Source organism: Neofelis nebulosa, chromosome 10, assembly GCF_028018385.1.
Source record: "Neofelis nebulosa isolate mNeoNeb1 chromosome 10, mNeoNeb1.pri, whole genome shotgun sequence".
Lineage (NCBI taxonomy): Eukaryota > Metazoa > Chordata > Mammalia > Carnivora > Felidae > Neofelis > Neofelis nebulosa.
The window spans coordinates 105,016,376-105,044,101 of NC_080791.1; the positions used below are offsets into that span (position 1 = coordinate 105,016,376).

General features: G+C 58.6%; 3 protein-coding genes and 1 long non-coding RNA gene across 8 annotated transcripts; 2 read left to right on the forward strand and 2 right to left on the reverse strand.

Annotated features, from left to right (window-relative positions):
* The first annotated feature begins 183 nt into the window (after positions 1–183).
* CCDC86 (coiled-coil domain containing 86) lies at positions 184–6,682 on the forward strand. The gene is made up of 4 exons (XM_058689185.1): positions 184–1,102; positions 3,806–3,935; positions 5,604–5,678; positions 5,873–6,682. Exons 1-4 carry the CDS (start codon positions 297–299, stop codon positions 5,990–5,992), a joined length of 1,131 nt encoding a protein of 376 aa, XP_058545168.1. The 5' UTR covers positions 184–296; the 3' UTR covers positions 5,993–6,682.
* PTGDR2 (prostaglandin D2 receptor 2) lies at positions 6,552–11,374 on the reverse strand. 2 transcript variants are annotated; one of them, XM_058689182.1, is made up of 3 exons: positions 11,223–11,358; positions 10,420–10,486; positions 6,552–9,146 (listed from the first exon to the last, which is right to left on the reverse strand). In XM_058689182.1, the coding sequence occupies exon 3, from the start codon at positions 9,136–9,138 to the stop codon at positions 7,966–7,968; it is 1,173 nt and encodes a 390-aa protein (XP_058545165.1). In that variant the 5' UTR covers positions 9,139–9,146; positions 10,420–10,486; positions 11,223–11,358; the 3' UTR covers positions 6,552–7,965. The 2 variants fall into 2 exon arrangements, with proteins under 2 accessions (XP_058545165.1, XP_058545166.1); XM_058689183.1 differs by lacking the exon at positions 10,420–10,486 and having other exon boundaries at positions 11,223–11,374.
* Positions 9,097–26,054, forward strand: ZP1 (zona pellucida glycoprotein 1). Of its 4 annotated transcripts, none has more exons than XM_058689180.1 (13): positions 9,097–9,173; positions 12,236–12,351; positions 20,131–20,252; positions 20,474–20,786; positions 20,954–21,097; positions 21,951–22,138; positions 22,218–22,315; positions 23,591–23,718; positions 23,801–23,990; positions 24,084–24,228; positions 25,309–25,390; positions 25,499–25,618; positions 25,846–26,054. In XM_058689180.1, the coding sequence occupies exons 2-13, from the start codon at positions 12,285–12,287 to the stop codon at positions 25,998–26,000; spliced, it is 1,752 nt and encodes a 583-aa protein (XP_058545163.1). In that variant the 5' UTR covers positions 9,097–9,173; positions 12,236–12,284; the 3' UTR covers positions 26,001–26,054. The 4 variants fall into 4 exon arrangements, with proteins under 4 accessions (XP_058545163.1, XP_058545161.1, XP_058545162.1 ...); XM_058689178.1 differs by lacking the exon at positions 9,097–9,173 and adding an exon at positions 11,503–11,586; XM_058689179.1 differs by lacking the exon at positions 9,097–9,173 and adding an exon at positions 11,516–11,798.
* Positions 15,313–17,445, reverse strand: LOC131487955 (uncharacterized). Its single transcript, XR_009250031.1, has 3 exons — positions 17,411–17,445; positions 15,765–15,909; positions 15,313–15,662 (listed from the first exon to the last, which is right to left on the reverse strand). It is a non-coding gene; the product is annotated as an uncharacterized LOC131487955 (long non-coding RNA).
* Positions 26,055–27,726: the final 1,672 nt, after the last annotated feature.

Here is a 27,726-nt window from a genome sequence, read left to right on the forward strand (position 1 = left end):
CACTCTTTTCCTCCACCCCGGGGGAGTAAGATTGCAAGGAAGGCAAACGCAGCCCACGAACGAGCCATCCCCCGGGGGTAAATGCGCCAAAGCGCTTTGCGCACGCGCCTTGTAAGCCCAGCCCCCTCGGGCCGTCGATCCCGCCTCTCCGCCCAACACCGACCCGGTCTCCCCGGCAACAGCCCCTCCTGCCCCACGCTGATAGGGCGGCCCCTGACGTCATAGGACGGCGCCGGTAGCCGCAGAGACGGTCGCGGTTGCACGTGGGTGAAATTTGGAAACTTACAGGCCCCACCATGGATACACCGCTCAGGCGCAGCCGGCGGCTGGAAGGCCTAAACCCTGAGTCCCCCGACACCCCCAGCTCAGTTTTACAGGCGAGACGGGCCCTTGTGGAGTTCAGGTCGGGCCCAGAAGAAACGAGGGAGCCCGGGTCACCTCGGAGTGCGCGGCAACCCGGCCTGGAGTCCCCCCGACGTCAGCCGGAGACAAGCCCGGGATCGCCTATTCTACCGCAGGGTGCAGGCTTGGGGTCCCCCCGAAGGGAGCCAGACCCGGGCCCAGAGTCCCTCCAGCGCCAGCAAGATCCAGGCCCGGAGCCGGGCCCAGAGTCCCTCCAGCGCCAGCAAGATCCAGGCCCGGAGACGCCCCCAATACTTCCGGAGTCGGGTCCAGTATCCCCCGGATTTCAGCCAAAGCTAAGTGGGGAGTCCGCAGAGTCCTCCCAGGCCCAAGAAGAACTGGACTCGGAGTTGGCCCTGAATAAGAAGGAGCTGGCCCCCGGGTCTCCCCGACATCAGCTGCAGCCGGGCCCAGCATCACCAGAGCCTTACCAGGGTCAGCAAGCGCCGGGTCCGGAGCCCTCGCGGCCACTACAGGAGCTGACAGCGCAGCCACCCGGCTCCCCCCGGGGTCAGCCTGAGCCGAGCAAGCCACCTCCGGCTGGCGAGACGGTGAGAAGCGGCCTCGGGGCAAAGAAGCGGACGAGCTCTTCAGCCCAGGCCCCAGCGTCCAAGAAGTTGAAGGAGGTGGAGGAGGTTCCCGTAATACCTAAGGGAAAGCCCAAATCGGGGCGGGTGTGGAAGGACCGCTCCAAGAAAAGGTGAAGTTGGAGACCGCGGGGCAGGGGTGTCGTTCTCTGTGGTGTTGGGGTGCCAGTGCCGCCTGGAGACGGGCCCTGGGTTGGAGAGAGCTCACAGTTTGGGGGTCTCACACAAACAGCTAATTATAATCAGAATGTGGTAAAACCCAGGGAGGGTGAGACCGTGCCCTGGAAGGTTATGTGAGGCTTTCCTCCTCAGAGTACCTGTGGACCTCTCCTGTAACACCTTATTTGTGTTTTCCTTCAGCAAGCATTATCTTTGCCCTCTGCCTAGCGAGGGAAGCAGAAGCGAGTAAAGCAGCCATAACTTGATAAAAAGCCGGGAGGCCTTCACCCCCTTGTATCTGTTAGCAGTTATTTGTCTCTGTGATAAGAAGTATTACCAAGTCCTGAGCGTATAGAATACTGCTAAGCATCTTGGTGAGGGTTGGCCAGGGCAAAGTCCTTGCAAAGAGAGGGACCGGCACGCGTCGTGCCATTTAGTCTGCACATCAGTACCGTGAAGCAGCTGGTGTTAAGATTCTGCTCGTTTTACATATGAGGAAATCAAGGCTGTGGGGAGAAATGGGGGGGGGGGGGGGAGGGGATATCAGACGATGGGTTAGGAGTGAAAGCCGAGAGACCAGTAAGGAGGCGGTTGTAGCAGAAATAAAACAGGTTCAGAAGCTGCAGGCCGGGCTTGTGGATAAGAGCCAGAGGGCCGTTGAATAGATGTCTGGGGTCTTTTGAGGAAGCAGCTTCGGCGGGTGGTGAGTGGGCCCAGAGACCGGCGAGGTAGTATCTGCAGCAGGAGGTATCCGAAATGAGGCCTGCGGAGGGAGGCAGTCAGCTGGGAAGGCCTGGCGGCAGCCCCACCTTCCAGGCTGATGTCAAATGGCACCTGCACAGGGCTCCTTGGGTGTGCCGTCTTCCTTCTCTGAAGGGTGGCGTTTATTGGGTACATACCATGCGCTCAATGCTTCTCCAGCCTTGTCTCCATTGATCATCCCACACCCTTCGGAACAGGAGCCATTCTCGTCTCCGTATAACGTGGGAAGTCGCCGAAACCCAGGCTACCTCGCCCAAGGTCACTCAAGTAGTAGGCAGTGGATTCAGGCCCTGAAACCCAGGCCGGCCTGCCTGCCTGCCTTCAACCTCCAGGTAAAGCCAGTGCTCTGGAACCACACCGCCCCAGTAGCTACGCCGCCGGGCACATGTGGCGATTTAAATTTAAGTGGATTAAAATTTAAGAACCCCCAAATTCCGATTCCTCCGTCACACCAACCACATTTCACGTGCTCAGCTGACAGAGTAACTGGAGGCCACCTTACAGGACAACGTCAATACAGAGCATTTGCAGCATTACAGACAGTTCTGCCGGGCTGTGCTGCTCTAGAAACATGCAGCATTGTGTCCCGGGGCTCTGTGTGCGTCCAAGTCCCCACTTCCTTGTCCCTTTGGGTTTCTCGCAACTGGGGTAGGGAGGAAGTTTGTGCTCAGCCCCGTCCTTTTGGGCTTAGGAAGCCAGGTCTTCAGCACCGGGTCCTTGGGGAGAGGGCGAAGGAGCAGTCTGTGTGTGTGTGTATCTGTGTGGAGGGGCGGGGGGTGTTCTCGAGTCAGAACTCGGCCGAAGGCGGACAGGCCTGGGGTCAAGGTCCAGGCTGTGCGTACCAGACTCCTGTGGAGCAAGAAGGCGGGGAGATGACCCAGGAGAGCAGAATTGATTGACCCTTCCCCACGGTGGGGAGTGGGCTCTGCCCTGTGTGCACCACAGCCTTCAGAGGCTGGGGCGGGCCCGCCGACCTCCTGTGACCACTTGGGGTCCCATATAATGGAAGTGGATGAAAAAGAGCTCTTTCAGAAGTCAAGAAAGGGGTAGGGGAGGCAAAAAGGCCACTAGGAGAGGATCTGCTAAGGAGAAAAGGCCCACGGGACACCCAGGAAAACTTTAGATAGTTCTAGGAGAAAGACCTATGGAAAAGGGGAGAGCATAGCTAAGTGAACCCCCATGGTCTCATCACCTGCTCAACTTTCTTTTTCTTCCTGCAGTATTTTCCAGCACATCCTAGATGGATCATTCCATGTGTACATCCTTGCAGTATGCAGTCTAACAGAGACCATCCCGTTTGTCCTGTGACTGTAATGTCACTCTCACACTCAGGAACACCAGGACGTCCCCGATACCTTCTAATGCTACTGCCCCTTTTACATTCCCCCTACTGGGGAGAGAGATTCTGAAGAGTTCGTTACAGAGGCCCCTCACCACCCGCGCTGTTCTGAAACAGAACAGGCCGGCCCCGGAGGGAGGGAGCCCTATCTCCAGAAGCATTGGCACCCAAGCTGACTTTGCTTGGTGGAAGCAGCAGAACTTTGCAGAAAGGCTGTGTGGCCTGGACTATGGTCACAGATAGCCTTCAGTCTTGACTGCCGTTCAGGTACAAGGTGACCTTGGGCGATGATTCAACCTCTTTGAGCCTTGGTTTGCTCCTCTGTTGAATGGAGAGGACAAAGTGCCTGTCCCAGAGACCCATAACTAGGGCTTAAGAAATGGCAGCCGGCATGAGTGGGGCCCATTCCTGCCCCAAGCTTCTGTGACTGCCTGGCAAGCAGGCAGGTAGGGATGTCATTCTCCCTGGGTTCTGGGGTAGAAGGTCCAGAGCCGAGAAGAGAGTGGGCATCGGTGCCCCCCACGGACTACAAGAGTGCCCGTCATCTCCCACACAGGTTCTCTCAGATGGTTCAGGACAAGCCCCTGCGCACATCCTGGCAGCGGAAGATGAAGGACCGGCAAGAGAGGAAGCTGGCCAAGGACTTTGCTCGGCACCTGGAGGAGGAGAAGGAGAGACGCCGGCAGGTGAGGGGCCAGCCAGCCGGGCTGAGGCTGGAGCTCAGGGGCCTGGTCCGGTGACTGCTGTGATAGGCCTGGGTGGGGGAGAGGGGGACTCCCACCTGTGCCCAGAGGGAGGCAGGCCACGAGTTTAGAAGCAGAAGTGGGGTCTGGGACCCCAGGTGGGGAAGCCCAGTGGAACGTCCAGCTTTGCCCAGCGCTCCATACGACACTCGATGATGGGGAGGAGCCCGGGACAAGGCCCCCCCAGTGGCCCTCACTGATGAGAGAAGCATTTGGTGAGATGGGCTTAGGTTCCTTGCTCAGGTGGAAAAGCTTCATCCCCGGAATCGTTCCCATCGTTCTCCAAGAAGCAGCCACCATGCGTCAGCAAAGTGGATACCCCACACGTTCCTCCGGCTGTCTCCTGGACGTTCTTCCCCAGGCCAGAAATGCCCTCTCAGAGGTTCCCGATCTCTGGGAAGCCCCAGGGTGGCACACAGAGAATATGGGTCAGGGACCATCACACCAGGACTGGCATTACTGGAGGAATGTCACTTGCCTAGTGATCCCAGGGTCACGGGAGGAGTGAAGCACCTCACCCCAAGTCTGCTCACTGAGGGAAAGGGCTGAGCCAGTCATTCCGTCATCCGTCGCCTGCTTCGAGCTGCCCCAGCTAATCCCGTGGCCGAGGCCCTGCAGATACTGAAGCGGCTGCCGTGTGCCAAGTCCTTGTCTCACTTCCTGTGTGGCCCTGACTCCCTCTTGAGCAACACAGGCCTTCTTGTCACCGCCCCTCAGGAACGCCCCTGCCCAGCCCTCAGCCCAGCCGGTCCCCTGATGGGAGCCCAAGTCTCACTTCTCCTTTCTCCCCGGGGGCCCAGGCCACCCCTGTTCTGCTGAGAGGCCAGGCGAGGCTCCTGACCATACAGTGGCCTCGGGGCCGACATCCCCTCGGGCCCCACCAGGGACAGCAGTCACCACAGCCAGAAGGCACTGGACTCCCCATTCCCAAGACAGACTCCAACTAGCTTCATCTTTGAAGTGCTCCCAGGAGGCCGGGTACCATTCCAGGGCCGGTGCATGTACTCATTCATTTATTCCTCAGGACAATCCTATGTAACCCTCCTCACTTTGAAGATGGTGCGTTGAGGCACAGAGAGGTTAAACAAGTTGGCCAAGGTCACCCATCTGGAAGTAGCAGAGTCGAGATTTGAGCCGGGGCCAGATAGCTCAGGAGCCTCTTCTCCATAGCCTCCACCCTTCCCAGCCCCACGCCTGGACGAACCTTAGGGGAGACCCTGAGGAGGTGGGAGTGAGGGAGAGGGCCAGGCCACCCCTCTTCCCTGGCATTTGATGAGGGGCTGGTGCCAGGGGCCGTGGTGCACATGCCCGAGTTTCCAGGTAGGGAACCACCGGTGTCTTCCCTCCCCCGACCATCCTCCTATCTAAGCCGCATAACCAGGCACCTGTCTTGTCCGCTGCAGTCAGGAACTTCCCGCCGTCGTGGGCCTCTCGTCCCACGGGCATACCTCTTCGCTGGCCCTCCCCCCGCCACACCACCAGCGACAGTCGGGCCGGGGTGAGAGGGCCTTTCCTCCTCCCTGGGAACTCAGCCAGCTCTCACTCTGGGGCCTAAGAGACCGGGGCTGCCTCAGCTCCTAGACCCAAATCCCCGTCCTCTGTGTGTTCCAGGAGAAGAAACAGCGCCGGGCCGAGAACCTGAAACGCCGCCTAGAGAATGAGCGGAGGGCAGAGGTCGTCCAAGTGGTGAGTGTTGTCTGGCTCGGGGGACCTGAACCACGGCCAGGCTGGGCACTGTGTTCGAGAGACCTCGGCAGCCCTGCCTCGCAGCCTCCACTCCTGCTGCGTATGACCCAGGCCCCTGTGGGGAGGCCTCTCTTCCCGGGGCGCAGGGCAGAGACTACAACCGCACTGACGCCTTCTCCTCACCCCACCCCCAGATCCGAAACCCTGCCAAACTCAAGCGGGCAAAGAAGAAGCAGCTTCGCTCCATCGAGAAGCGGGACACGCTGGCGCTGCTGCAGAAGCAGCCCCCCCAGCGGACAGCAGCCAAGGTCTGAGTCCGGGACACTTAGAGGCCGTCTGTGGCCCACCACTGTGTCAGACACCGCACTTCTCCGGCCGCTGGTCACGTGCCTCTGCAGGGTCTCGGCCCTGCAACTCTAGCCCCACTCCACCCCACCCCACCCCAGAGAGGCTCTGAGCCTTTGAGGACTCTGGGGCCCGGCAGAGACTAGAGGAGGGAAGAGGTTCAGCACCCCCCGCCTCCTTCCCCCTCCTTCAAGTGCCTTGCCACCAAGAAGAGTAAATTCTCTGGTTCCTCGGGGAGCTAACATCTGGAGGGCGATTCCCCAAATGTGTGTTTCTGTCTTAAGGTCATGGGTCCAACCCAGGCCAGGAGGCTGCAGTCGGGAACCGGTTCCTCTCACACCATCCCAGTGGCTGCTCTGGGTCCCTCTGCAGCCCACTGACCCTGTCGCCCGGCAGCCTGAACCCAGCTCCCCTTCCTTTTCCACACTGAAAGATTAAGGGAGGTTGCAGGGAGCCAGGTTCCCCCAGCTCCCTCTCGCCTGTACCGGACGCTGCAGAAGCCCCAGAGATTGGATTCACGCCACGCAGTCTGCATCAAAGATATTTATTGAAACACTGCTGTATACAGGCTCAATTCTAGGTATCGGGGAATATAAAGGCCCCTGCTCACAAGGAGCTTTCATTCTGACGGAGAAAATCTAATAAACAAGAAAACGGCATTGTGCGTCAGGCGGCGACAAGTGAGGGGAGGCTGGCAGGGCGCGTGGCGAGGTGTTAAGAGGGGTGTCTGTTCAGCCAGCTGTGCATCTACTATCCGTTTGCTGAGCACTTACTGCGGGCAAGGCCCAGCACCGTGGCAAACGGTAAGCTGGCCAGCCCAGTCTCCAGGACCCCAGCCAGGAGCGGCACAGGCAGCACTGGACCGAGAGCCCAAGAGGGTTTCTCTCTCTGCTCTCCCACAGACGTTTCATCCACCAGTTACTGGCAGCAACTCTGTGCCTGGCCTCGGGACAGACCTAAGCGCAGCGATCGTTGTCCTCCAGTCCATGGTGGCAGAGGAAGCACATGGCACAGTGGGTGTGCTGCAAGGGAGGGACGAGCTACCCCTTACATCTGCAAATTGGAAGGCACAGCTGCCCAGTGGCTGCTAGTCGGGAGGTGGGTTGCAAAGATTTGGGGATTACCAGCATTGCCCACAGGGCATCCCATGGACTACCAGGCCTATACAGGTGTCAGATTCGCAAGGAAATGCCCCGTGCTGGGGTCTCCGAGGCTGCCGTACACGTTGAAATACTAAACAATGAGAAGACCTTCAGCAAAGATGCCCGTTGCATTTGGGTTAGCCCCGGTTGACCACGACAGCCCTCGCTTTTGCTACTTCATAAGAAAAGCCTTATAGAAAAGGCCTTGCTTTTCTACCTGGGGCAGTGGAACATGTAATGGTTCATGGTCAGTGTGCAGACCCTGTACTTGGGGCACGTGGATGAACCTCCACGTGCCTCAGTCTGACCATGGAACCTACCCTCCGGATTGTGAGATAAAGCGTCTAGCTCAGTACACGGTGGCTGAGGGACTAAATGAAGAGGTTAGACCAGGCCAGTGCTTCCCAAACCTTTCCCCTCTGTTTTCTACCCCAAAACCCATCACTGGTTTCATGTGAAAACACTCCCCTCCCTCCCCCTCCCACCATCTGACAAAGTTGAGCTTCAGGGGGAGTGTGTCCTGCGTGCCTCGGGAGTCCACTGCCCAGTCTGAGAAATCTTGTGGTTTTCGCTGTGTGTTGCCCCTGCGCCGACCTCGTCTCCAGGGAGCTTGCTAGAAATGCAGAACCTGGGCGTCCCGCCCGGCCTGCCGCCTGCCTAGGATTCTGAGAAAGGCCGAGGAGGCCGGGCGCTGCAAAATGCAGATCCCTGGGTCGCTGCCTGACGTCGCCCTCGGGACGCTCTCGCTCGGCATCGCCGCCCTCCTTTGCCTCCCGGGCCGGCGAGCCCCGGCCGCCCTCCTACCCCGAGGTGGTGCTCAGCGCCCGGTTCAGGGGGCCGCTCTCGTCCTGGGCCCGGGCCCTCTGCGCGGACGCCAGGCGGCCGCCGCACAGCCAGGCGAGCCGGCGCGGGGGCCCGGGGGCGGGGCGGGGGCCGGAGGCGCGGCGGCGGCGGCGGCTGCTCCCCAAGCCGCCCAGCTCGCTGTCGTCCAGCAGCACGCTCTCCAGCACGCTCCGCAGCGAGCGCCGCAGCTTGCGCAGCACGTCGGGGCACGTGAGCACGTAGAGCAGCGGGTTGACCACGCTGTTGATGAAGGCCAGGCTGGTGACGAAGGGCAGGCCGCGCCACACGAGCGGCCGCAGCTCCGCGTCGGCGTGCGCGCGCGCCTCCAGCAGGCTGAACACGTGGTAGGGCCCCCAGCAGAGCGCGAAGGCCGCCACCACGGCCGCCACCAGGCGCACGAAGCGGCTGGGCCGCCGGCGGCCGCGGTGGCGCAGCTGCACGCTCACGACCGCGTGGCTGGAGGTGATGATGGCCAGCGGCACGACGAAGGCCAGCAGGAACTTGCTGACGGCCAGGGCCGCCTGGCGCGAGTTGCACGTGGCGTCGCGGTCGGGCCCCGGGTTCAGGAGCAGCACGTTGTAGTAGCACATGATACGGCCGTCCAGCCGCGGGATGGTGTCCCGGAACACGAAGTAGGGCACCGTGTTGAGGACGGCCAGGGCCCAGAGCACCAGGCAGACCCTGTGGGCCGCGGCCACCGTGCGGTGGTTCTGCGCCCACACGGGCCGCACCACCTGCAGGCAGCGGTCCAGGCTGATGGCGCTGAGCAGGAAGCCGCTGGCGAACATGTTGAGGAAGAAGACGGAGGAGTGCAGCTTGCAGAAGGTGGTGCCCAGCTCCCACGAGTGGCCCACGGCCAGGAAGTAAGTGAAGAAGGGCAGGGAGGCGGTGGCCAGCAGGTCGGACAGCGCCAGGTGCAGCACCCAGGTGGTGACCACGGTCTGGCGCATGCGGCAGCCCACCACGAAGAGGATGAGTCCGTTCTCCGCCAGGCCCAGCAGCGAGGCCAGCCCGTGCAGCAGCACCGACACGTGGTCCATGTAGCGGATGCTGGAGTTGCTGTGGCTTTGGATGCGGCTCATCTGCTCCAGGATGGGGCAGAGCGGCTTCAGCGTGACGTTGGCAGACATGGCCGGCTCTGCGGTGGAGAGGAGGGGGTGCTGAGGTAGGCAGTGCGAGGGCAGCAGGGGACCCCCCTCCCCAGGGGATTGGAACCTGACCCGTGAATGGTATAGATGAGGCCACCGGGGACCAGTGACATTGAGCCAAGGCAGTCAGGTGGGGGAATAACATCCCAGCTGCACGCCCTTGGGCGAGCCATTTAACATTCCTGGGCCTGCTTTCTCCTCTGGGACACGGGCATCTGTCATAACAAGACCTAGCTCATAGGGCTGTTGGGAGTGTTCAATGAGCTAATATACATAAACGTTTAGAGCGGAGCCTGGCACACAGGAAGCACTGCGTCAGTATTGTGACTGTTGTTAGCAGGTCCCCTAAGGTCACACGCGAGGCCAGGCCATGCAGGACTCCCAATCCCCCGGGGGCCACTGGGGCACAAACAAGGCCCCACCTGAAGGACAGGGGTGGGTCAGCTGGCCTGGGGGATGGGAGTGGAAGGAAGAGGCTGTGCCTTTAAGACATGCGCCCTCCCTATCCACAGCACCCCCAGATCTTGCCTCTCTGCAGCTCCTCTGTGCAGCCCTTTGCTCCCACAACCGTGGCGTGTGGGGTATGTTGACTTTGACCGGTGGAGCCAGCCCCTCCTCTCATAGTTGGAGAGGAAATAAGATAAGAGGAGGGAGAGAGCTAGGCATGAGAACTACCAGACTGGGGCTCTGGAGGCCCAATGGGGCTGAAAGACTGCCATCTGCCCAAGGGCGCCGGGCCACCCTCCTGCCCCAGGAAACCCATTCCTTTACTGACTCACGCATTCATTCAGCAGGTAGTGATTGAGAAGCTACTCAGGTAAGCGCTGGGGAAGCCAGCCTCTGGCAGATGTGCGGACACCCCAGATGTGCACACCCACAGCTTCATCAAAACCCCAAGACTTCCTGATGTGAGGCTGGTTGAGATCCACGAGGGCAGGGGGGTGGGGGGGGGCGTGGGGGAGGCTGCCGGCAGGAGGCATAGGATGGCTGGCAGGGATTGGGAATTCAGATTGTCCTGAGGCCCCACTATGCGCCAGAGATTCCAGTAGGTCCTTTACATAAGCACTGTCTTGCTCAGGACGCTAGAAAAAAGGCACTAGACCTTCACTCCATCCCATTTTACAGGCGTGGAAGCCGAGGCTCAAGCCACCCAAATAACAGACAAGCGGGGAAGCAACAGTTTAAGGCTCAGTGTGTTCCCTTTCCTCTACCTCTGCCGTAAGCAAGAAGAGAAGGAAGCGGGGGGTGGTCTTCACTACTCACATTTCCAGGGGTAACACTGTTGGCCGGGATGAGAAAACCCACAGTCTTCTCCAGGTAGCACGGGCCTCTGGAAGGCGAGGCCCCAAGAGATCAGACTAGACTTTTCCAAGCAGATGAGCCCCAGGATCACAGGCAGGTCGGGGTGGGGGGCAGCAGTTGGGCCCGTGCTCCCCAAGAATGCTTACGCTTCTCCAGCTTTACAGTTTGCAGAACAATTACACTCGCGGTGACCCTGTGAGACCCCATTTTTCAGAAGAGAACACTGAGGTCCAGAGAAGCATAGCAACTTGCCCACCATTCCTCAGCTGCAGTGGTACAGCTGGGACTCCACCCTGCAGACAGATGAATGCCATCCCCTCTCCGCACTGGAACATTCCCTTCAGCACAGCAGCCTCTTGCCAGGTCTCATGGGGATGCTCAGAGAGCACAGTCCTGCTACACCCTGGGGACCCATCGGGATCAGTCTTTCTGGCTGCATGGAGTCGGCCCCCAGCCTCCCGGGAGTCTTGTGGAGCCCAGCAGCCAGGGTCCTGCTTTGGGCGGGGGTTAGGGGCAGGGAATGCGAGCTTTTAGAGTCAGTTACCCTAAAACTGCCCCTGTCATCCTCCCACCCAGACTGCTGTGAGTCTGGAAAAAGAGGCTTTTGTGCTTACCCCTGTGCCCTTTGCTTCTCTGAGCAGTGTGTCCCCTCCAGTCTTCGGGAAATCCAGCCCTCTGCCATCCTGACTGTTAAAACTGTGCCTTTGTGGATCCAGAGAGGGCACTAAGGCTGCCGAGCCCCTGGGCTATTATTGCTTCCTTACCTGGGCACAGAAGGAGCACAGGATTCCAGCCCCAGAGACAGCTTCTGGTGGCAGCCAGACGAGTCACCGAGTCACCGAGTCACCGGCAGGCAGAGGCAGGGGAGTGGGGCTGAGGGAGGAAATAGCTATCAGCTCCGGAGTGTGTGTGTGCGTGCGTGCATGTGTGTGCGTGTGCGTGTGCGTGTGTGTGTGTGTGTGTGTGTGTGTTTAGGGGTGGGGTCTGGGGAGGCGGGGACAGCGGAGGCTGACTTGTCACACTGGTATTCCAATAACATTTATCTCCATCAATGGGAAAGGGACGTAACTGCCGGCAGCCCGTGCTCAACCCCCTCCCTTTACACAGGAGATTTGGCAGAAACCCCAGGTCGGTACGTGTGCCCGTGGGGGAATGGGAGTGTGCATCAGGGGCTGCATTTTCGAGCGACCGCTGTGTGGGAGAGAGGCATGAGGAAGAGGACATCTTGGGCACATGTCCACCGTCCTGGCTGCCCTCTCCTCACCCCAGAATTCTCAGGAAGGCAGGGCGCGGCAGTGGGCAGAGCGGGGCCGGGCCAGCCCTGCAGCCGCAGCTGGGAGGTGAGCCACTTCCGCTTGCCAGGCCGGGTTTTGCCATCCGTGAGCAGAGCGACAGCGTCTACCTCGAAGGCTTGGCAGCGAGGTGCCTCCGTTCACAGAGCGCCCCGCACACGGGAGGTGCTCTTAGAAGTCAGTCCTTGTCCCCTCCGGGGAGGAAATGGGTAGAGGCTATAGGGCGAGGGCAATACAGCTTTTATTTAAAGTGGGCTGTGAGCTGACAGAGCTTTATAAATTTGCATTTAATTGCTCTCCAGGTCCTTGCTGACCAAGCTTCCCGGGGTCAGGAACCGTTCCTTCAAACCCAGCGTCCCAGCACGTCGGAGGGACTCAGTAAAACATGTTTAAAACCCCAGTGTCCCCCGTATCAGGGCAAGGCACCCCCTCCCACGGGGTTGAGTGTACAGGAATCTTCTACTTAGACACAGGCTTAATTTCAGGGCCCGGAGCTTCACGAGCTTGCTGAGAGCCTGTGATCCTGAGTGAAGAATGTATAAAATACCAGGACCGTGTGATGGGGATAATATTTCTCGCTGCAGCCCAAGGTGGCAGATCGGTAAGAGCCTTGATTATCCAAAATATGAGCGCTGGGAGGCGTCCCTTCCTGTAGGTCACAGGGGGCTTGGTCATGGAGGCAAGTGCCTACAGCCCTCCCAAGAAAATAGGCAGGTGCCTCCATTCTGCTTTGGGGAAAGGAGCACCCACCCCACCCCTGCCCTGCTGACCCATGAACATCCTCTAAGGTCATGCAGTGGAGGGTGGTGGGTAAGCTCAGGGACTCTGGGGCCCGACCGCTTGTGTTTGGATCCGACACTGCCACTCCCTGGCTGTGTGACTTGGGCAAGTAACTTCACGGCAGTAGAATTTTTACAAAGGACTCCTGCCCAGCCCCTTCCCCAAAGTGCAAAAGTCGGTGCACAAATTGCTTTGGGGGCTAAAAAAGAATCCCCCCCCTCATCCCCCTCCCTCCCCACTGGATCTCTGCCCTCCCTTGCCCCCTTGTGCAGTGAACATCTTGCACAATCTCTCAGGGCAGCCCCGCTAAGGGGCTTCGTACCTGAAATCTGCATTCCTCAGACCTTTCCCCCAACCCTTGTTTCCAAGTGGCTCATCTCCCAACCCTCCTCCCTGAGGACAACTTAAAAGCTGCTAAAACAAACAAAAAAGTACTCCAGATGAACAGGGCCCTAAGGCATTTTCTAAAGAAGGAGGCAGTGACGTTTGTCCCCGTGGGGCCCCTTGGCTGCACTCCCACGGTGGAGACAGACCTCTGGGAACATATTCCCAGAGCCCGTGTGCCACCCGCAGTCTCTACGTGTACGATGCTAGGGTGCGACGAGCCTCCTCCCGGCTGGTTGCAGGAACCAACAGCCTGTGTCTGCCCCTCTGAGAGAAAGCCTCGGGAGCAGAGGGGGCCTGGGGCGGGGCCTCGCTGGCTGGAAGCAGAGGACAGGAGCCTCCAGCGACCAAGTGTCAAGAGCACAGGCTGGGGGCCTCAGTCAGTTAAGCGTCCAACTTCAGCTCAGGTCATGATCTTGCGATTCATAAGTTCGAGCCCCGAGTCCAGCTCTGTGCTGATGGCTCAGAGCCCGGAACCTGCTTCAGATTCTGTCTCTGCCTCTCCCCCATTCTCTCTCTCTTTCTCTCTCTGTCTCTCTCAAAAATAAACATTAAAGAAAAAATTTTAAAAAAGAAAGAGTGCCAAGGGCCCTCACGGAGAGCAGGGTCTGGAGGAGGGTGACCCAGGCCTTTGGCGAGGGCCTGAAATAAATAGCAGAGACCAGTAATGTGCAGCTGAGTGTACATCTCCCAGAGGGCTTGTTGAACCCAGGACGCTGGGCCTTACCCCAGAGCGTCCGGTCCAGCAGGTTGCATTTCCATCAGGTGCCCCAAGAGATGCCGGGGCTGCTGGTTCAGGGGGACCACAGAGATTGCTGACCCACTGGAAAGGAGAATCACGGCCCTTGGGGTCTGGTATTAGCCGAGGGCCTTCCGTGACCTCCCTCCCTCCTGCTTCGAGGATCAGAGGAAATAACGAGCCAACTGCTCAGCTCACGGCCCCCACGGGGCGGGGATGCACAAACCAGCTGCCATTTAGTTATTTTCAGTGCCGTGTGCTTTGATCTCAGTCTCTTCCTGACTCCAGGCAGATTGCATTTGCCTTTCCCACTCACATAGTGGCTGAGAACCTCATTCTGGAAGCAATTGAAGGCCGCACCGTAAGCGGTGAACCACAAGGTCTCTGTGAAAGAAAAGTCAAGCCCTGTGCTCCAGAGACCGTCAAAGTCGGTATTGTTATTACCTGCTGTGGCTGTGTTCCCCATTTCCAGGGCTTTCGTCGCAGACCTATTTTTTGAGGGGTCACCACCCAACCCACTACCGATAGCACTAGCTAACATTTATGGGGTACCCACTACGTGTCAGGCACCCCGCTCGGCACTTCACATGTATCGTCCCGCCAGCCTGGAGAGGCCCCGTCCTCCCGTGGCACCCTCCTTCTGTCCCTGGCTTTCATGAGCAGGAGAGACAGGACGGAGAACTCAGTGAGCCCGTCTGGCTCACGGCACCCCAGCGAGGTTGATCTTTATCTTTTTCTTTTTTTTTATTTCTTTATTTTGAGAGAGAGAAAGAGAGCACAAGCAGGGAAGGGGCAGAGAGAGAAGGAGAAAGAATCCCAAGCCGGCTCCAGGCTCTGAGTGGTCAGTGCAGAACCCAACGCGGGGCTCGATCTCACAAACCGTGAGACCATGACCTGAGCCGAAACCGAGAGTTGGACGCTTAGCCGACTGGGCCACCCAGGCGCCCCTAGGTGGATCTTATTCTTAATTCCATTTTACAGATTAAGTAAGTGAAGCCCCGTTTTAAAAAATGAAATGTAAAACGGTAAGAAGAAAATAGAATGGTAAGAAGAGATTAGCAAACTGAGGTTTAGAAAGAGGCCAAGTGGGAAGCCAAAATCTCAAGTCTGGTCACTCTGATCTGACCCTCTTTCCTCCTCAGTAAGAACAGTGGTGGCTTGGGGCGCCTGGGTGGTGCAGTCGGTTAAGCGTCCGACTTCAGCCAGGTCACGATCTCGCGGTCCGTGAGTTCGAGCCCCGCGTCAGGCTCTGGGCTGATGGCTCGGAGCCTGGAGCCTGTTTCCGAGTCTGTGTCTCCCTCTCTCTCTGCCCCTCCCCCGTTCATGCTCTGTCTCTCTCTGTCCCAAAAATAAATAAAAAAAACGTTGAAAAAAAAAAAATTAAAAAAAAAAAAAAAAAAAAAAAAAAAAAAGAATTGGAATCCTAACCAAGGGTTCAGGGCTCCCCCTCTCCAGGACAGCTTGGCACAACTTTTCTCAAAGGCATCCTTCCGCCCTTGCCGTGAGGAAGTTCCCTTGCTCTTTTCCTGCCTTTCCAGGGCCTCGGGAGACACATTGCCTTCGTGTGCAGGGACCTTTCTGTATATCAGATTCCATCCCTACCGTAATCATTCCCATTTCTTTTTTTTTTTTTTTTTAATTTTTTTTTTAACGTTTTTATTCATTTTTGAGACAGAGAGAGACAGAGCATGAATGGGGGAGGGTCAGAGAGAGGGAGACACAGAATCCAAAACAGGCTCCGGGCTCTGAGCTGTCAGCACAGGGGCCCGATGCGGGGCTCGAACTCACGGACCGCGAGATCGTGACCTGAGCCAAAGTCGGCACTCAACCGACTGAGCCACCCAGGCGCCCCAATCATTCCCATTTCTACTTTACTGGTGGGAGCAGGTCCCTTTGCCCCTGAGCAGTGAGCACAGGACAGAATCCAGGTTCTCCGCTCCTCTGGCGGGGGTTGGGGGGGGTGGGGTTTCTCCACCACTTGAGCCCTGTTTCCTCGCAGGGATACCGCTCTGTTATGGCAGAAAAGCAGATACACGTGGAAGGAATGATGGAGGCAGGAAACCACTGCACCCGTGGGTGACTGTTGGCTAAGGAGCAAGGTGATCACATACCCAGTCTCAAGGTGTCTCCTATGTTCAAAGAGAAATAGTAACTTGACCACAGAGGCACCTGGCAGACCACATCCCACCCAAGTGTTCGGATTTATATCAGCAGCAATAGGACAAACCAGCATGATGAGCCTCCTAACAGAATGCCCTGAGAAGGACACAATGTCACTTCTAGGCTATTCCTGCCCGTTACGGGCTGAATTGTTCCCCCCCCCCCCCCCGTTCGTATGTGGAAGCCCAACCCCCCAGCACCTTGGAATGTGGCTGTATTTGGAGACAGGGCCTTTAGGGGGTGATTAGGTTAAAATAAGCCTGTGAGGGTGGGCTCTAATCCAGTCTGACTGGTGTCCTTATAAGAAGAGGAAATCTGGACCCACAGAGAGCCAAGAGAAGACCACATGAGGACACGGCGAGGAGGCAGCCATCGGCAAGCCAAGGAGAACGGCTGCAGGAGAAACCAGACCTGCCAACACCTTGGCCTTGGACTTGCAACCTCCAGAACTGTGAGAGAATAAATTTCTATTGTTGAAGCCGCCTACGTGGCTGTATTTTGTTACAGCAGACCCAGCAAACTAATACACCGCCAAAAATGCGTAGCCTGAATCTAAGCAGGAGGAAACGCCAGACAAAGCCGAGGGAGGGCCATTCTGTAAAGAAATTGGCCTGTACTCCTCAAAACATCAAGGGTATGAAGAACAAAGAATCACGGACTGTGCCAGGTTGGAAAAGCCTAAAGAAGCACCATCTTGGCCTTGTATTGGATCCTAGTCGAGGAAAAACAAACTTTGCCCTTTGCTATAAAAGTCACGATTAGGACAGTTGGGGAGCTGCATAAGGTTTGTACGTGAGACACTGGTGTTATGCCAGTGTTGATCTGGTTTGGATCATTTTCCTTGTGTTTCAGGAAGTACCGTCTGCAGTGTTTGGGGGTAAAGGAGGACCATCTGCAACTAGCTCTCAGATGAGAAGGGAGAAAGTGTGGATGTGGGTGTCTGTGTACATAACAGAAAGAGCTAAAAGGAAGAGCTAAAACAAACGTGAAGAGACACAGCGTTAAAAAATAAAGTGCAACTGAGTACGTTTTAAACGTCCCCTTGGCTTTCTGCGACCGTTGATGAATCAGGCAAATCCAGTCTAACAGGAAGGCGCCCTGAGGAGCCCTCCAAAAAGACTTTTCTAGGCAGAAGGGAGCGAGGGCTCGTGTTCACCGGAAGCGGGGCTTGAGCTCACCTGATGTGGGACTCGAACTCACAAACCATGAGATCATGCCCTATACCGAAGTCAGATGCTTAACTGACTGAGCCACCCAGGCACCCCCTTTTGTCTTGTTTTTAACAACAGCTAACATTCAAGGAATCTGTGTGAAGGGTATAGGGAGATTCTTTTCAGTAAGTCTGAAATTCTTTCAAACTAACTTTAAAGCCTTCCCTGGTCCTTCAGGAAAAACCCCCCTCACCAGCCCCGCCCCCTCCAGGGGCCCAGACCAGCCTGAAGTCCACGTTTGCAGCCCTATGCCTTTATCTCCCCCAATTCCCTCTGCCTCAACACAGTACCCCCGCCACCATCCCCTGTGCCCCCCCCACACTTCTGACCACCCCCACCCCGGCCTGGCCCATCCCTTAACCCGCTCTGTACCCCGGGTGACCCACCAAGCTTCCCCCACGTAAGCTCTCGTCACCGCCAAGCACAGAGAACTTGTCCCGCCCGTTCTTCGTCGCTGTCCGTCTTTCTGTCCACGCTGCGAGGTTGGATTATCATCCCCAATTCACAAGCCGGAAAAGGAAGCAGAGAAAAGTGACGTGGCCCGGCTAGAAAGAAGCAGGGGCTGGGTTGGAGCCTGACTCTTAAGGACCGAGCCACCACAGGCCAGCTGCCGTGGCCCACGCTCAGCGGCATTGGCTAAGGCTGGTGGGGCCGGGGCGAGGCGCGCCCCCGACATGAGGATGCTGGTGATGAGGCTTTGGGACAGCCTGGCACGTGGGGAGCCCTGCCACCTGTGAGCCAGTCTGCTTGTGGTTAGCAGACTTCTCTGAACTGCCCAGGATTTAGCACAGAGGTCCCAGGTTCCCAGCACCCAGGGCCCCGTACAGTTACCGTCTCACACTGGGGCAGTACGTTTATTGGTTGATGAACCACTGTTGATCCACTGATACGAACCTGAGTCCGTTTCCTTGGCCTCTACCTAATGTCCTTGTTCTGCGCCAGGATCCCATCCAGGAGGCCCCGTTACATTTATTGTCCGTCCTTGTTATTTTCCATTAGTAACAGCCACGGTCCCATTGATGTCCTGACCCTCAGGACAGCCCCGTGAGGGGCCGCTAGTCTGTTTGCCAACCTGTCCGCCCACCATCCATCTGCGCACTCTTAGGGCAGGGGCAGTGTCTCGGCCTCTGGGGCCTGCACAGCCGTCCGAGGGCCCGGTTAGTAAATTAACCCAGCCTGCTGCCCGCCCCCACGGCCCCCGCAGCTCTCGGTGGCCCGGAGGCCCCAGTGCAGACAGGAGGCCCTGGAGAGCCAGACTGGGCAGGGAAGGGATGATGAGGGACTTGGAACCACCCCCTCCGCCTGCCTGCAGCCTCAACCGTACCAGAAGATTCCCTCCTCCCCACCTCCCAGCCAGGATCACTCAGCGGAGACAGCATCAACCCCCAGGTGGAAGGCCGGAAGTCAGGGTGAGGGGCAATTTTCAGAGCACCTTCAGGGCCCAGGCCTGGGAGGGTGCCTTCTTTGGCCTTCAGGGAGGGAATTTCACCAGAGCCCCTGGTGGCCAGGCTCCTCCAGGTGGGCCCCCTTTGCCCCTAGAAGTTTCCAGTCACCACCTCCCCCATATAAGGCCTGGGCGTCACCGGGCCATGAGTGAGTGGGGAGTGTTATGGTGGTCGTGGTGTATTTGACGACAAGAGCCTCGGCCATGGTCTGGGATGGCTGCGTGGCGTTGCTGCTGCTGCTGCTGGTGGCCGCTCTGGGGCTGGGGCAGCGGCCGCACCCTGAGCCTGGTCTCCGGGGCCTGCGGCACAGCTCTGACTGTGGGATCAAGGGCATGCAGCTGCTGGTGTTCCCCCGGCCGGGCCAGACTGTCCGCTTCAAGGTCGTAGGTGAGCGTGGCTGAACGCGGGTCCCCACCTCCCGTGCAGCAGGACGAGGAGAGGCCCCTCGGCCCCGACTCTGTCACCACACTGGGGAGGGGGAGGAGGAGGGAGGAAGGTGAGTTGCCAGCCTCAGTTTCCCTGGTCACCCAGGGCCTCTTTTCCCACAGCGAGTGTTCACGACCATCTTGCTGAGAGGCGGGTGTTGGTTTCACTAGGGCCCAGGCTCTGCGTCGGTGACCACGGGCAGCTGATGCCCAGGCTGCTGGCCCCCAAGCCCCTCCGAGAGGCAGGGCCCCGGTGGTTGTGGCCTGGTACGGAGAAAACGGGAGTGGGTTTTGAGGTGGGATTTGAATCCGCAGCTTCTCAACTTTGTGTTCTTGAACAAGTGACCTGACCTCTCTGAACCCCTGTTTCCTTAACTGTAAGATGGGAACGGTGACCCCAGCCTTGCCATGTGCCCTGAACAGGAGTTCAGGGGTCATGCCTGCCCCCGAGGGGTGCCCTGGTGCTCTGGGCGGGCAAGGTGGGTGGACACCCAGCAGGTGTTTCCCCCCCCCCCCACCATGACTGCAACGGCCAGTGAACCTGGCAGACGGGTCACAAGATCCCAGTTCCAAATCCTTTTGTCCCTCATTGTGTGCAGCTGAGAAGACTCACACTCAGCGCCTCAGCCACAGAACAGGGATCCCCGACTTTACAAGAACAGGTCTAAAATCTCCAGCCCAGGGCCACCCCGGTGGCTCAGTCGGTAAAGCGACTGACTTCGGCTCAGGTCATGATCTCACGGTTCGTGGGTTTGAGCCCGGCATCGGGCTCTGTGCTGACAGCTCAGAGCCTGGAGCCTGCTTCCGATTCTGTGTCTCCCTCTCTCTCTCTCTCTCTCTGTGCCCCCACTCACATTCTATCTCTCTCAAGAATAAAGAAACATTAAAAAAAACTTTTTTAAATAAAACAAATACCCAGCCTGCTGCCTGGGACTGTACTAACCTTTTCTCCTCCAAGTTTTCATTCCTGCTTGCCGTCCAGTACTGTTAACGGGGAACCACAGCGGGAAGGATCCTAAGACCAGCTGAAGCTATTCCCTTACAGATGGGCAAACTGAGACCAGAGGGGAGGGGCCTGGCCAAGAACACACCGGCAGCGAGTCGCCAAGCTAAGGCTGAAAGCTGGGGTCTCCCGCTCCCGAGTGGGGTTTTCTCAGCGGTCACCAGCAGCCCCTGGCTTCACCCTTCAGCACTGCTGGCCCTCCCAAACTTCCATCCCTGTCTCCCTTGCCTCAGATGAATTTGGGAACCAATTTGAGGTCCACAACTGCTCTGTCTGCTACCACTGGGTCACCGCCAGGCCCCTGGGACCCGCCGTCTTCTCTGCTGACTACAGAGGTTGCCACGTGCTGGAGAAGGTAGGGATCGCTGCTGAGCCCGGGGCAGGCCCCACGGCTGGGAGCCAGCTTGACCTCACACAAGCCCGAGAGGGAGCTCGGGATCACTGTGCTGGTCACGCCTGCCTGTGGTCTGGTGACCGGAGCTAGCCCACAAATCCAGCTCCCTGCTGACGCCCTCCTCTGCCTGGGAGGCCCGGTGGCCTCACCTAGCTGCTCTCTGGTCACCTTCTCACTGGCAGGACGGGCGCTTCCACCTGAGGGTGTTCGTAGAAGCCGTGCTGCACGACGGTCGAGTTGACGCAGCAGGAGAGGTCACCCTGATCTGTCCTAAACCTGGCCACACCTGGACTCCGGAGTCCCACCTGGCCTCACGCACAGGCTTCTCCCTGCCTACCCCTCATACCCGGCCCCTCCGCCCCACCCGGGAGCACAGCTTCACCCATCCGACCCCTGCCCTGCTGCCCCTTAGACCTGGAGCCACCCGTCCCACCCTGACTCCGCCCCCGTGGGACATCTTGGAACACTGGGGGGTTGACGAGCCCCTTCACCCAGGTACGTAGGACTTCTCCATGCGTGTACTGTGTCTGGGCCTTCTGGAGCAGCGAACTGCCTGATCGCCCTTGACTGGGCCCAGGAAGCCAGCTGCCTCTGTTTCCCTTGGAAGTCTCCTGCCCAGTGTGGCCCTTTCTTGTGTCCTCACCGCTCTGTCCCCTCCCCAGGTGCACCTCTGACCTGGGAGCAGTGCCAGGTGCCCTCTGGGCACATCCCCTGTGTGGTGAGAAGAGGTTCGAAGGAAGCCTGTCAGAAGGCTGGCTGCTGCTATGACAACAGCAGAGCGGTTCCCTGTTACTATGGCAACACAGGTAGGCCTTTCTACACCTGAAACCAGAAGCCATGAGGACGGGAGGGCTTCCTCCCCTGCCCCTCCCCCAACACTGCAACTGCTTCACACCTAGTCCCTAGGAGAGCCCGAGCCCGAGCTCCCGAATGGAGAATGGGCCACAGAAGGGACCTTTAGATGGGGGGACCACAGGTCCCAGCTTGCCTGATAACCGTTGTCCCAAGGAACTAGTAGCAGATCTTTTTTTTTTTTTTTTTTTTTTTTTTTTTTTTTTTTAAACATTTATTTATTGAGAGACAGTGCAAGGAGGGGAGGGGCAGAGCGAGAGGGAGACACAGAATCCAAAGCAGGCTCCAGGCTCGGAGCTGTCAGCACAGAGCCCAACGCGGGCCTCGAACCCACGAACCATGAGATCACGACCTGAGCCAAAGTCACACTTAACCGACTGAGCCACCCAGGCGCCCCCCTAATAGATCTGTCTTTTCATGTACCCCTACCTCTTAGATCTAGAACATTCCAATTTATTTTTTTAAGTTTATTTAAGTAATCGCCACAACCCAACGTGGGCCTCGAACTCATGACTCCAAGATAGAGTCCCGTGTTCGTCCAGCTGAGCCAGACACCCCTAGGGCATCCCAGTTTAGATGACAAATTCAACAGTGCCCCTACTTTCGTAGTTTATTTCCATGCACGAGAAAATCTGGGTCTGTAAAGGGTTTGCTCAAGCCAACACAGGTACAGAGAGTAAGAGAAGCCAGGTCTCCCGACTCTCAGGGCAACACCTAAGTACTGTCTCCCAGTCCACCCCCCATGTCTGCGGCACAGACACTAACTCCAAGGTCCTGGTTGGCCTCTTTGATCTGCCTTCGTCCTAGCAACTGTCCAGTGCTTCAGAAATGGCCATTTCGTCCTGGTGGTGTCCCAAGAAACAGCCTTGGCACATGGGATCACGCTGGCCAATATCCACGTGGCCTATGCCCCCACCAGGTGCTCCCCGACTCAGGACACGGGGTCCTTCGTGGTCTTCCAATTCCCTCTGACCCACTGTGGGACCACCGTCCAGGTAGGAGTGGGGCCATGGCCTGGTGCCCAGGACCGCCCCCCTGGGAGGGCCTCACCCAGCTGTCCTTCCTCTCCCACAGGTGGTTGGCAACCAGCTCCTCTATGAGAACCAGCTGGTGTCAGACATCGACGTCCAAATGGGGCCACAGGGCTCCATCACACGGGATGGCGCCTTCCGGTGAGGGCAGCCTTTCTTGCACAGGCTGGGCTGTGGGCTTGGGTGTGAGGGGAGCACGGGTGAGCTTAGGACGAGCTGCGGAGCCACCTGGGCTCCTGTCCATGCTGTTCCCTGCTGTGTGATCTCAGGAGAGCCCCTGGGCTCATCCCAGCCTCCCCCACCAGCCCCAGGGTCCTCAGCAGCACTTGCCTTTTTTCCTCCAAGAACTAAGCTCAGGAGCTAAGCTGCAAGCATCCTCATCGAGGCCCCTGGAAAAAAGGGAGGCCATGAGTGTGGCTGTTGCTACCTCCCCATTTCCGAGGTCACAAAGCCACAGATGAGGCAGAAGATACCTGGGCGGCAGGGTGGGGGGGGGGACCTCTTGGAGGGTGTGCTGGGGTGGAGGGAGGAGCCGAGGGTTACCTCTTGTTGAAATGGGCCCCTGGGACCTGCAGGCTCCCGTGGCAGAACGAGCCCGGGAGGCCAGGGTGGGCACCCCGAGGGAGCTGGGCTTGTCACACCTGCCCTTGAACTTATGGGGCCAATACATCTGTGCATAAAATCCTGTGCTTGGCACAGAGCGGAAGCCCAGGTGTCTTTCTCCCCACCCCACCCGCCCTGAGGGCCAGGGAAGGGTGCTGGTGTGAGGGTCCAAGTGTCTTTTGCTTTAAAACTCTAAGTGCCTCTACAGGCCAGGGGGTAGTTGGGGGTGGGGATAGATCGGCTGTGCTGTAGACCCTTGGGTTCACAAGTGGTGGGAGCTAGTCGGAACCCAGCAGGGCTCCAGGGATTCCCAGAGGAAGGGGGCTGTAAGGGGGAACAGCTGTAGCCGGTGGGAACAGGCAGGTGGTCAGACAGGGTCTGCAGCTCGGGGCGCGGGCCTCCCTCTCAGAAGTAAAGGGAGAGAGCCTAGGAGCTGGAGGTGAAGCAGGGTGGGGTGGGGTGGGGTGGGGTCCGCTTCCCTAGCGGAACACCAGGGGGCCGGACGTGGGCCCCCCACTGGGAGCGTGTGGTGTCACTTAGGCCAGAGGGAGTCCCCAGGGCCCACCATCTACCACTGCAAGCACAGTGGTGACACTGGGGCGCTACCTGTGACCAGCTTGTGCTGTCCTGGGCAGGTGAGTGGGGCGGGGGGCGCAGGGCCCCCTAGCGGCTTGCTCGGTGGGGTCCGGCCACCCTGCTGGGCCGCGCGCCCTGGTTGTTGCATCCACGTGGCTGGAGGCTGGTTTACTAAGTAGCAGGCCATGCTGACGCTGGGTCTTCTCTCCACCCCGTGCTCTTGCACTTGGACTTCAGGCTTCACGTGCGCTGTACGGTCAACGCCAGTGACTTCCTGCCGCTCCGGGCATCTATCTTCCCACCCCCCTCGCCGGCCCCCGTGATCCAGTCCGGCCCCCTGCGGTTCCAGCTGCGGATCGCCACGGGTACAGTCCCCAGAGCCCTCCTCTTCCTGCCCCGCGTCCCCACGCACAGCCCTCCAAGGCTCACGAGTCCCTCGCCCTGCAGATGAGACTTTCCGCTCCTTCTACGAGGAGGGGGACTACCCCATCGTGAGGCTGCTCCGCGAGCCTGTGTCCGTGGAGGTCCGGCTCCTGGACAGGACAGACCCCGGTCTGGTCCTGCTGCTGCACCGGTGCTGGGCCACTCCCAGTGCCAGCCCCTTCCAGCAGCCTCAGTGGCCCATCCTGTCAGAGGGGTGAGCGGCAGTGGGGGCTGGGGCTGCCCTGGGGGCTCCCTCCATCCCCCTCCCTGGTCCCTCTGCGGCTTCCTTGGCCTCTTTCCTTCTCAGGTGTCCTTTCGACGGTGACAGCTACAGGACCCGAATGGTAGCCTCAGATGGGGCGGGGCTGTCCTTCCCATCACACCATCAGCGCTTCACTGTCACCACCTTCGCCCTCCTGGACCCTGGCTCCCAGAGGGCCCTCAGGGGACAGGTGAGAAGTGCCTTGGAATTCCTGCTCCCCGAATGTTCCGTGGGATAAGCTGGTCCCCGAAGTCCTCCACCCTGCAAGCTATGGGTCCCCGGAGGTCCCCAGACGGGGCTTCGTGGAGGGTGGTGAGCCAGGTCCTGGCCACCTCCAGACCACTCAAAAGGGAGGAAGGGAAACCCGGAGTATGGATGCCACCAACCCTAAATCTGCACCCTGTTCACAGTGTTCTAGAGTGACTTTGCTTCTGACTCTAGAAAGCATGCGTTTCAATTCTGCTTGGAATGTTTATAATCTCTCAACTTCTCCGGGAGGTAAATGGGTCCACTTAGGGCATACTTAAGTTTTCTGCAGAATGCACAAGTGACCCCGTAGGCCCTAGGCTTCCATGGAACTTGTTCTACTGAAAGATGCCCTCGCAAGACTACATACAGCCAACTCTGTATCTCGAAGTAGCCGCACGTTATTAGCCCAGGTGCAGACAGACGTCGCCGGTTAGCACTGTGAGGGTGGCTTCATTCTCCTCTTTACCACCTGCCTCTCGGGAGCCAAGAGCCTCTCGCCTGCTGGATGAAGGCGTATCTGCTGGCTGGGCCCCCGGGGGCTGGCTCAGCTCCGCTCTGCTCCTCCGGCTTCTTCTCCTCCTCCTGGGAGCTGCCCCTGGCTTTGTTTCTGGAAGCGGGGATAGCCCGTCCCCCGGCTGCCTGGCGGAGCCCCACCTCCTCGGAGGCCAGCACTGCCGGGGGACTCAGCAGTCGGGGCCACACTGGAGAAGCTGAGGGCTGGGGCCAACTCCCAGGCCGAGCTCCCTGCCCGCAAGGAACCCGGCTGCAGACTTGGGCCACCGGGAAGGAGGGGAGGCACAGCTTCCAAATTAGGAAACAACGGTTCTGGCGCTGACCCTCAGCAGGCGAGGCTGTGGTTTTGGTCTACATAGCCAGACCTCAGCCCGCCTGGCGGCCGGACAGCTGGCGGCAGTGTGGACTCCGCCTAGGTCCTGGATTCTGGGTGCTTCCTAGGTCTGGTGCTTCCTGCCCGTGGCTCCAAGCTGGCCCCGTGCTCTTGACCGTATTCTCTTCCCACCAGGTTTACTTCTTCTGCCACTCCTCTGCCTGCTCCCCCTCGGGGCTGGAGACGTGCTCGGCCGAGTGCAGCTCTAGGCCCCCTAGTGAGTCCGGGGTGGGGCGGAAGGGCGGTCTTCGTTCTTCTGGCCACAGGCCTGTTCCTGGCCTCTGGGCCAGAGACCAGCCCGTGATGCCACCCCTCCCCCACTCAGGACAGCGGCGATCCTACACTCCGCACGGCGAGGCCACCAGGCCGCAGAACCTCGTGAGCTCTCCAGGGCCGGTGGACTTTGAGGATTCCTCCGGGCAGGAGCCTCCACTGGGGCCCACAGGTACCGGCAGGCATGTTGCTGCCGGGGGATGCTCGGCCACAGTGCAGGTGGGAAAGGGTGTGACAGCACTGGGGGCAGGGAACTGCGCAAAGACAGTCCACCTGACCCGGGGTGGGGGGAGGGCAGCCTCAGCTCTGCCGGGCGTCATCACAAAGGTCTGGTGGGTGGAGACGGTCGGAGGCGCCTTGCTCAGCCCTGCAAGCCTTCAAACCCCTTCTCTCACGCAGGCTCCCCCAGGAATGCTAACCAGAGGCCTCTCCTCTGGGTGGTCCTTCTGCTGGTGGCTGTGGCCCTGGTCCTTGGGGTCGGGGTTTTCGCGGGCCTGAGCCAAGCCAAGCCTAGAAGCTCCAGGAGGGTGACACAGGGTGACTGGGCTCAATAAAGCAGTGTCCAGCCTGCCCAGCGGGTGTGGAAAGCTATTCGTGGCGACTAGAAAGATTTGGTCTCAGAAGCGTTGTTCCTTCGTGTCAGTTCTGTCCTGTCAGAACCATGGCCTCTTCGACAAATACTTAATACGGGCCGCACCCTGGGCAGAGTCTGGCGTCTCCCAAGGCTGACTCGGGAGACTTTGTCTTTCAGCAAGGAGAGCCGGCATTCCAGAGAGAACCAGATAAGCGAGGGTAGAGGAGGGTACAATCACAGTAGAGTCCGAGCCCCAGTAGGTAGGAATGGGGAGCCCCCAGGGTGAAATGGCCCATGAAAGCCTGACCCCGTCGCCCAGACGTGGGAGTTCTTTCTCACAGCACGCTGCTCAGCTCCCTGTGGGGAAGGGGCACCCAGAGCTCCTGGGGCCTTGAAGGAACTCTTCAGTCTTGCTCTGAGCCTCAGCTTCCCGCTAAAGGATGCTGGGGCCCGCCAGCCTCCCTCTCCCTTCCTTCAGCACATGCCCCCCCGCCCTTCCCCGCCAGACTAGTCCACTCCCGGGCTGCCACAGCAGCCTCTTGGCCCTGATGCTGGCTGCCACAGCGAGCCTGGCCCCCCCACAGCTCCGTACGAGCGCTGGTTGTGTTGCTGACTTTCGTGTGCCCCTGTAGGACCTAGGCCTTCATTTCTGACTTGGCCACAAACACCTTTCCAGACTGACCTGTAGATCTAGGCTGGGAAGGGGTAGCAGTTGGGAGGGGTTGGGGGGGTGGGGTAGGGTTCAGCCTCTGGTGCCAGGAGAGAATAGCTGGTAGGTGGGTCCAAACTTGACTTTCGATCTTTTTTCTAAAGGCCTTGGTGGGGCATGAGCTGTGACAGGGAACCACACAAGTCAGGCCGGGGGCCTTGACACTAGGCAGGGGCTCCTCCTTTCTGGCCCACTCCACCTTCTCGGTCTGGGGATACTGGTCAAATAGAGGGGCTCCAAAATCAAGCTGCTTTGTTACAACCCCAGTTCTGTCTCTTACTAGCTGTAATACTGAGTTACTGAACTTTTGGGAGCCTGTTTCCTCCTCTGGAAAATGGGGGTGGTCCCCATCCCCACAGGGGTGTTAGGTAAATTAACAGAAGAATCCCTCAAGGAGCACATGACAACATTTACTGAACGCCGTAAACTACTAGAATTTTTCTTCTCTGCCCCAAGCTTCATGCTTTGCTTAAACTCTGAAGACCAGTTCATAGCCCAGAGGAGGAGGGGCTGGGGAAAAGGTTAGCTGGGGGTGGCAGCATGGATCTTCAGGCCCGAGTGTTCTAGACACTTGCCGTGGGAGTTAGCCACGGAACTTCCCTTGTCTGGGGCTGCGTTCCCGCTGTGACCAGGGATGGCCAGTGCTGTCCAACCTCCTGGCCTGTACTCGGGGGCCAGGGTGAAATTATGAGGATTCGTAGCTTTGGTGTTGGGTGAAGGAGCCAGACTGACTTGGTCTGAAGGGGTCAAGGTTCTGGTTCTTCCATCCAGGACTGACTCTTCTTTCTTACCACGGCCTTCATCATCCAGGCTCATGTAGGCATTTCAAATGGCACAGAAGGGTTCTATGAATTGCATCGATGCTGTGCTTAAACACGATTCTGTAGATACCACATGGAATCACATTATGTAACTTTAAGGGTGTTGTGTGTGTTTTCTTACCACAAAGGTAGACCTCTTGAATTATTCCCTATTTTAATAGCCGCCGTCTCTTCCA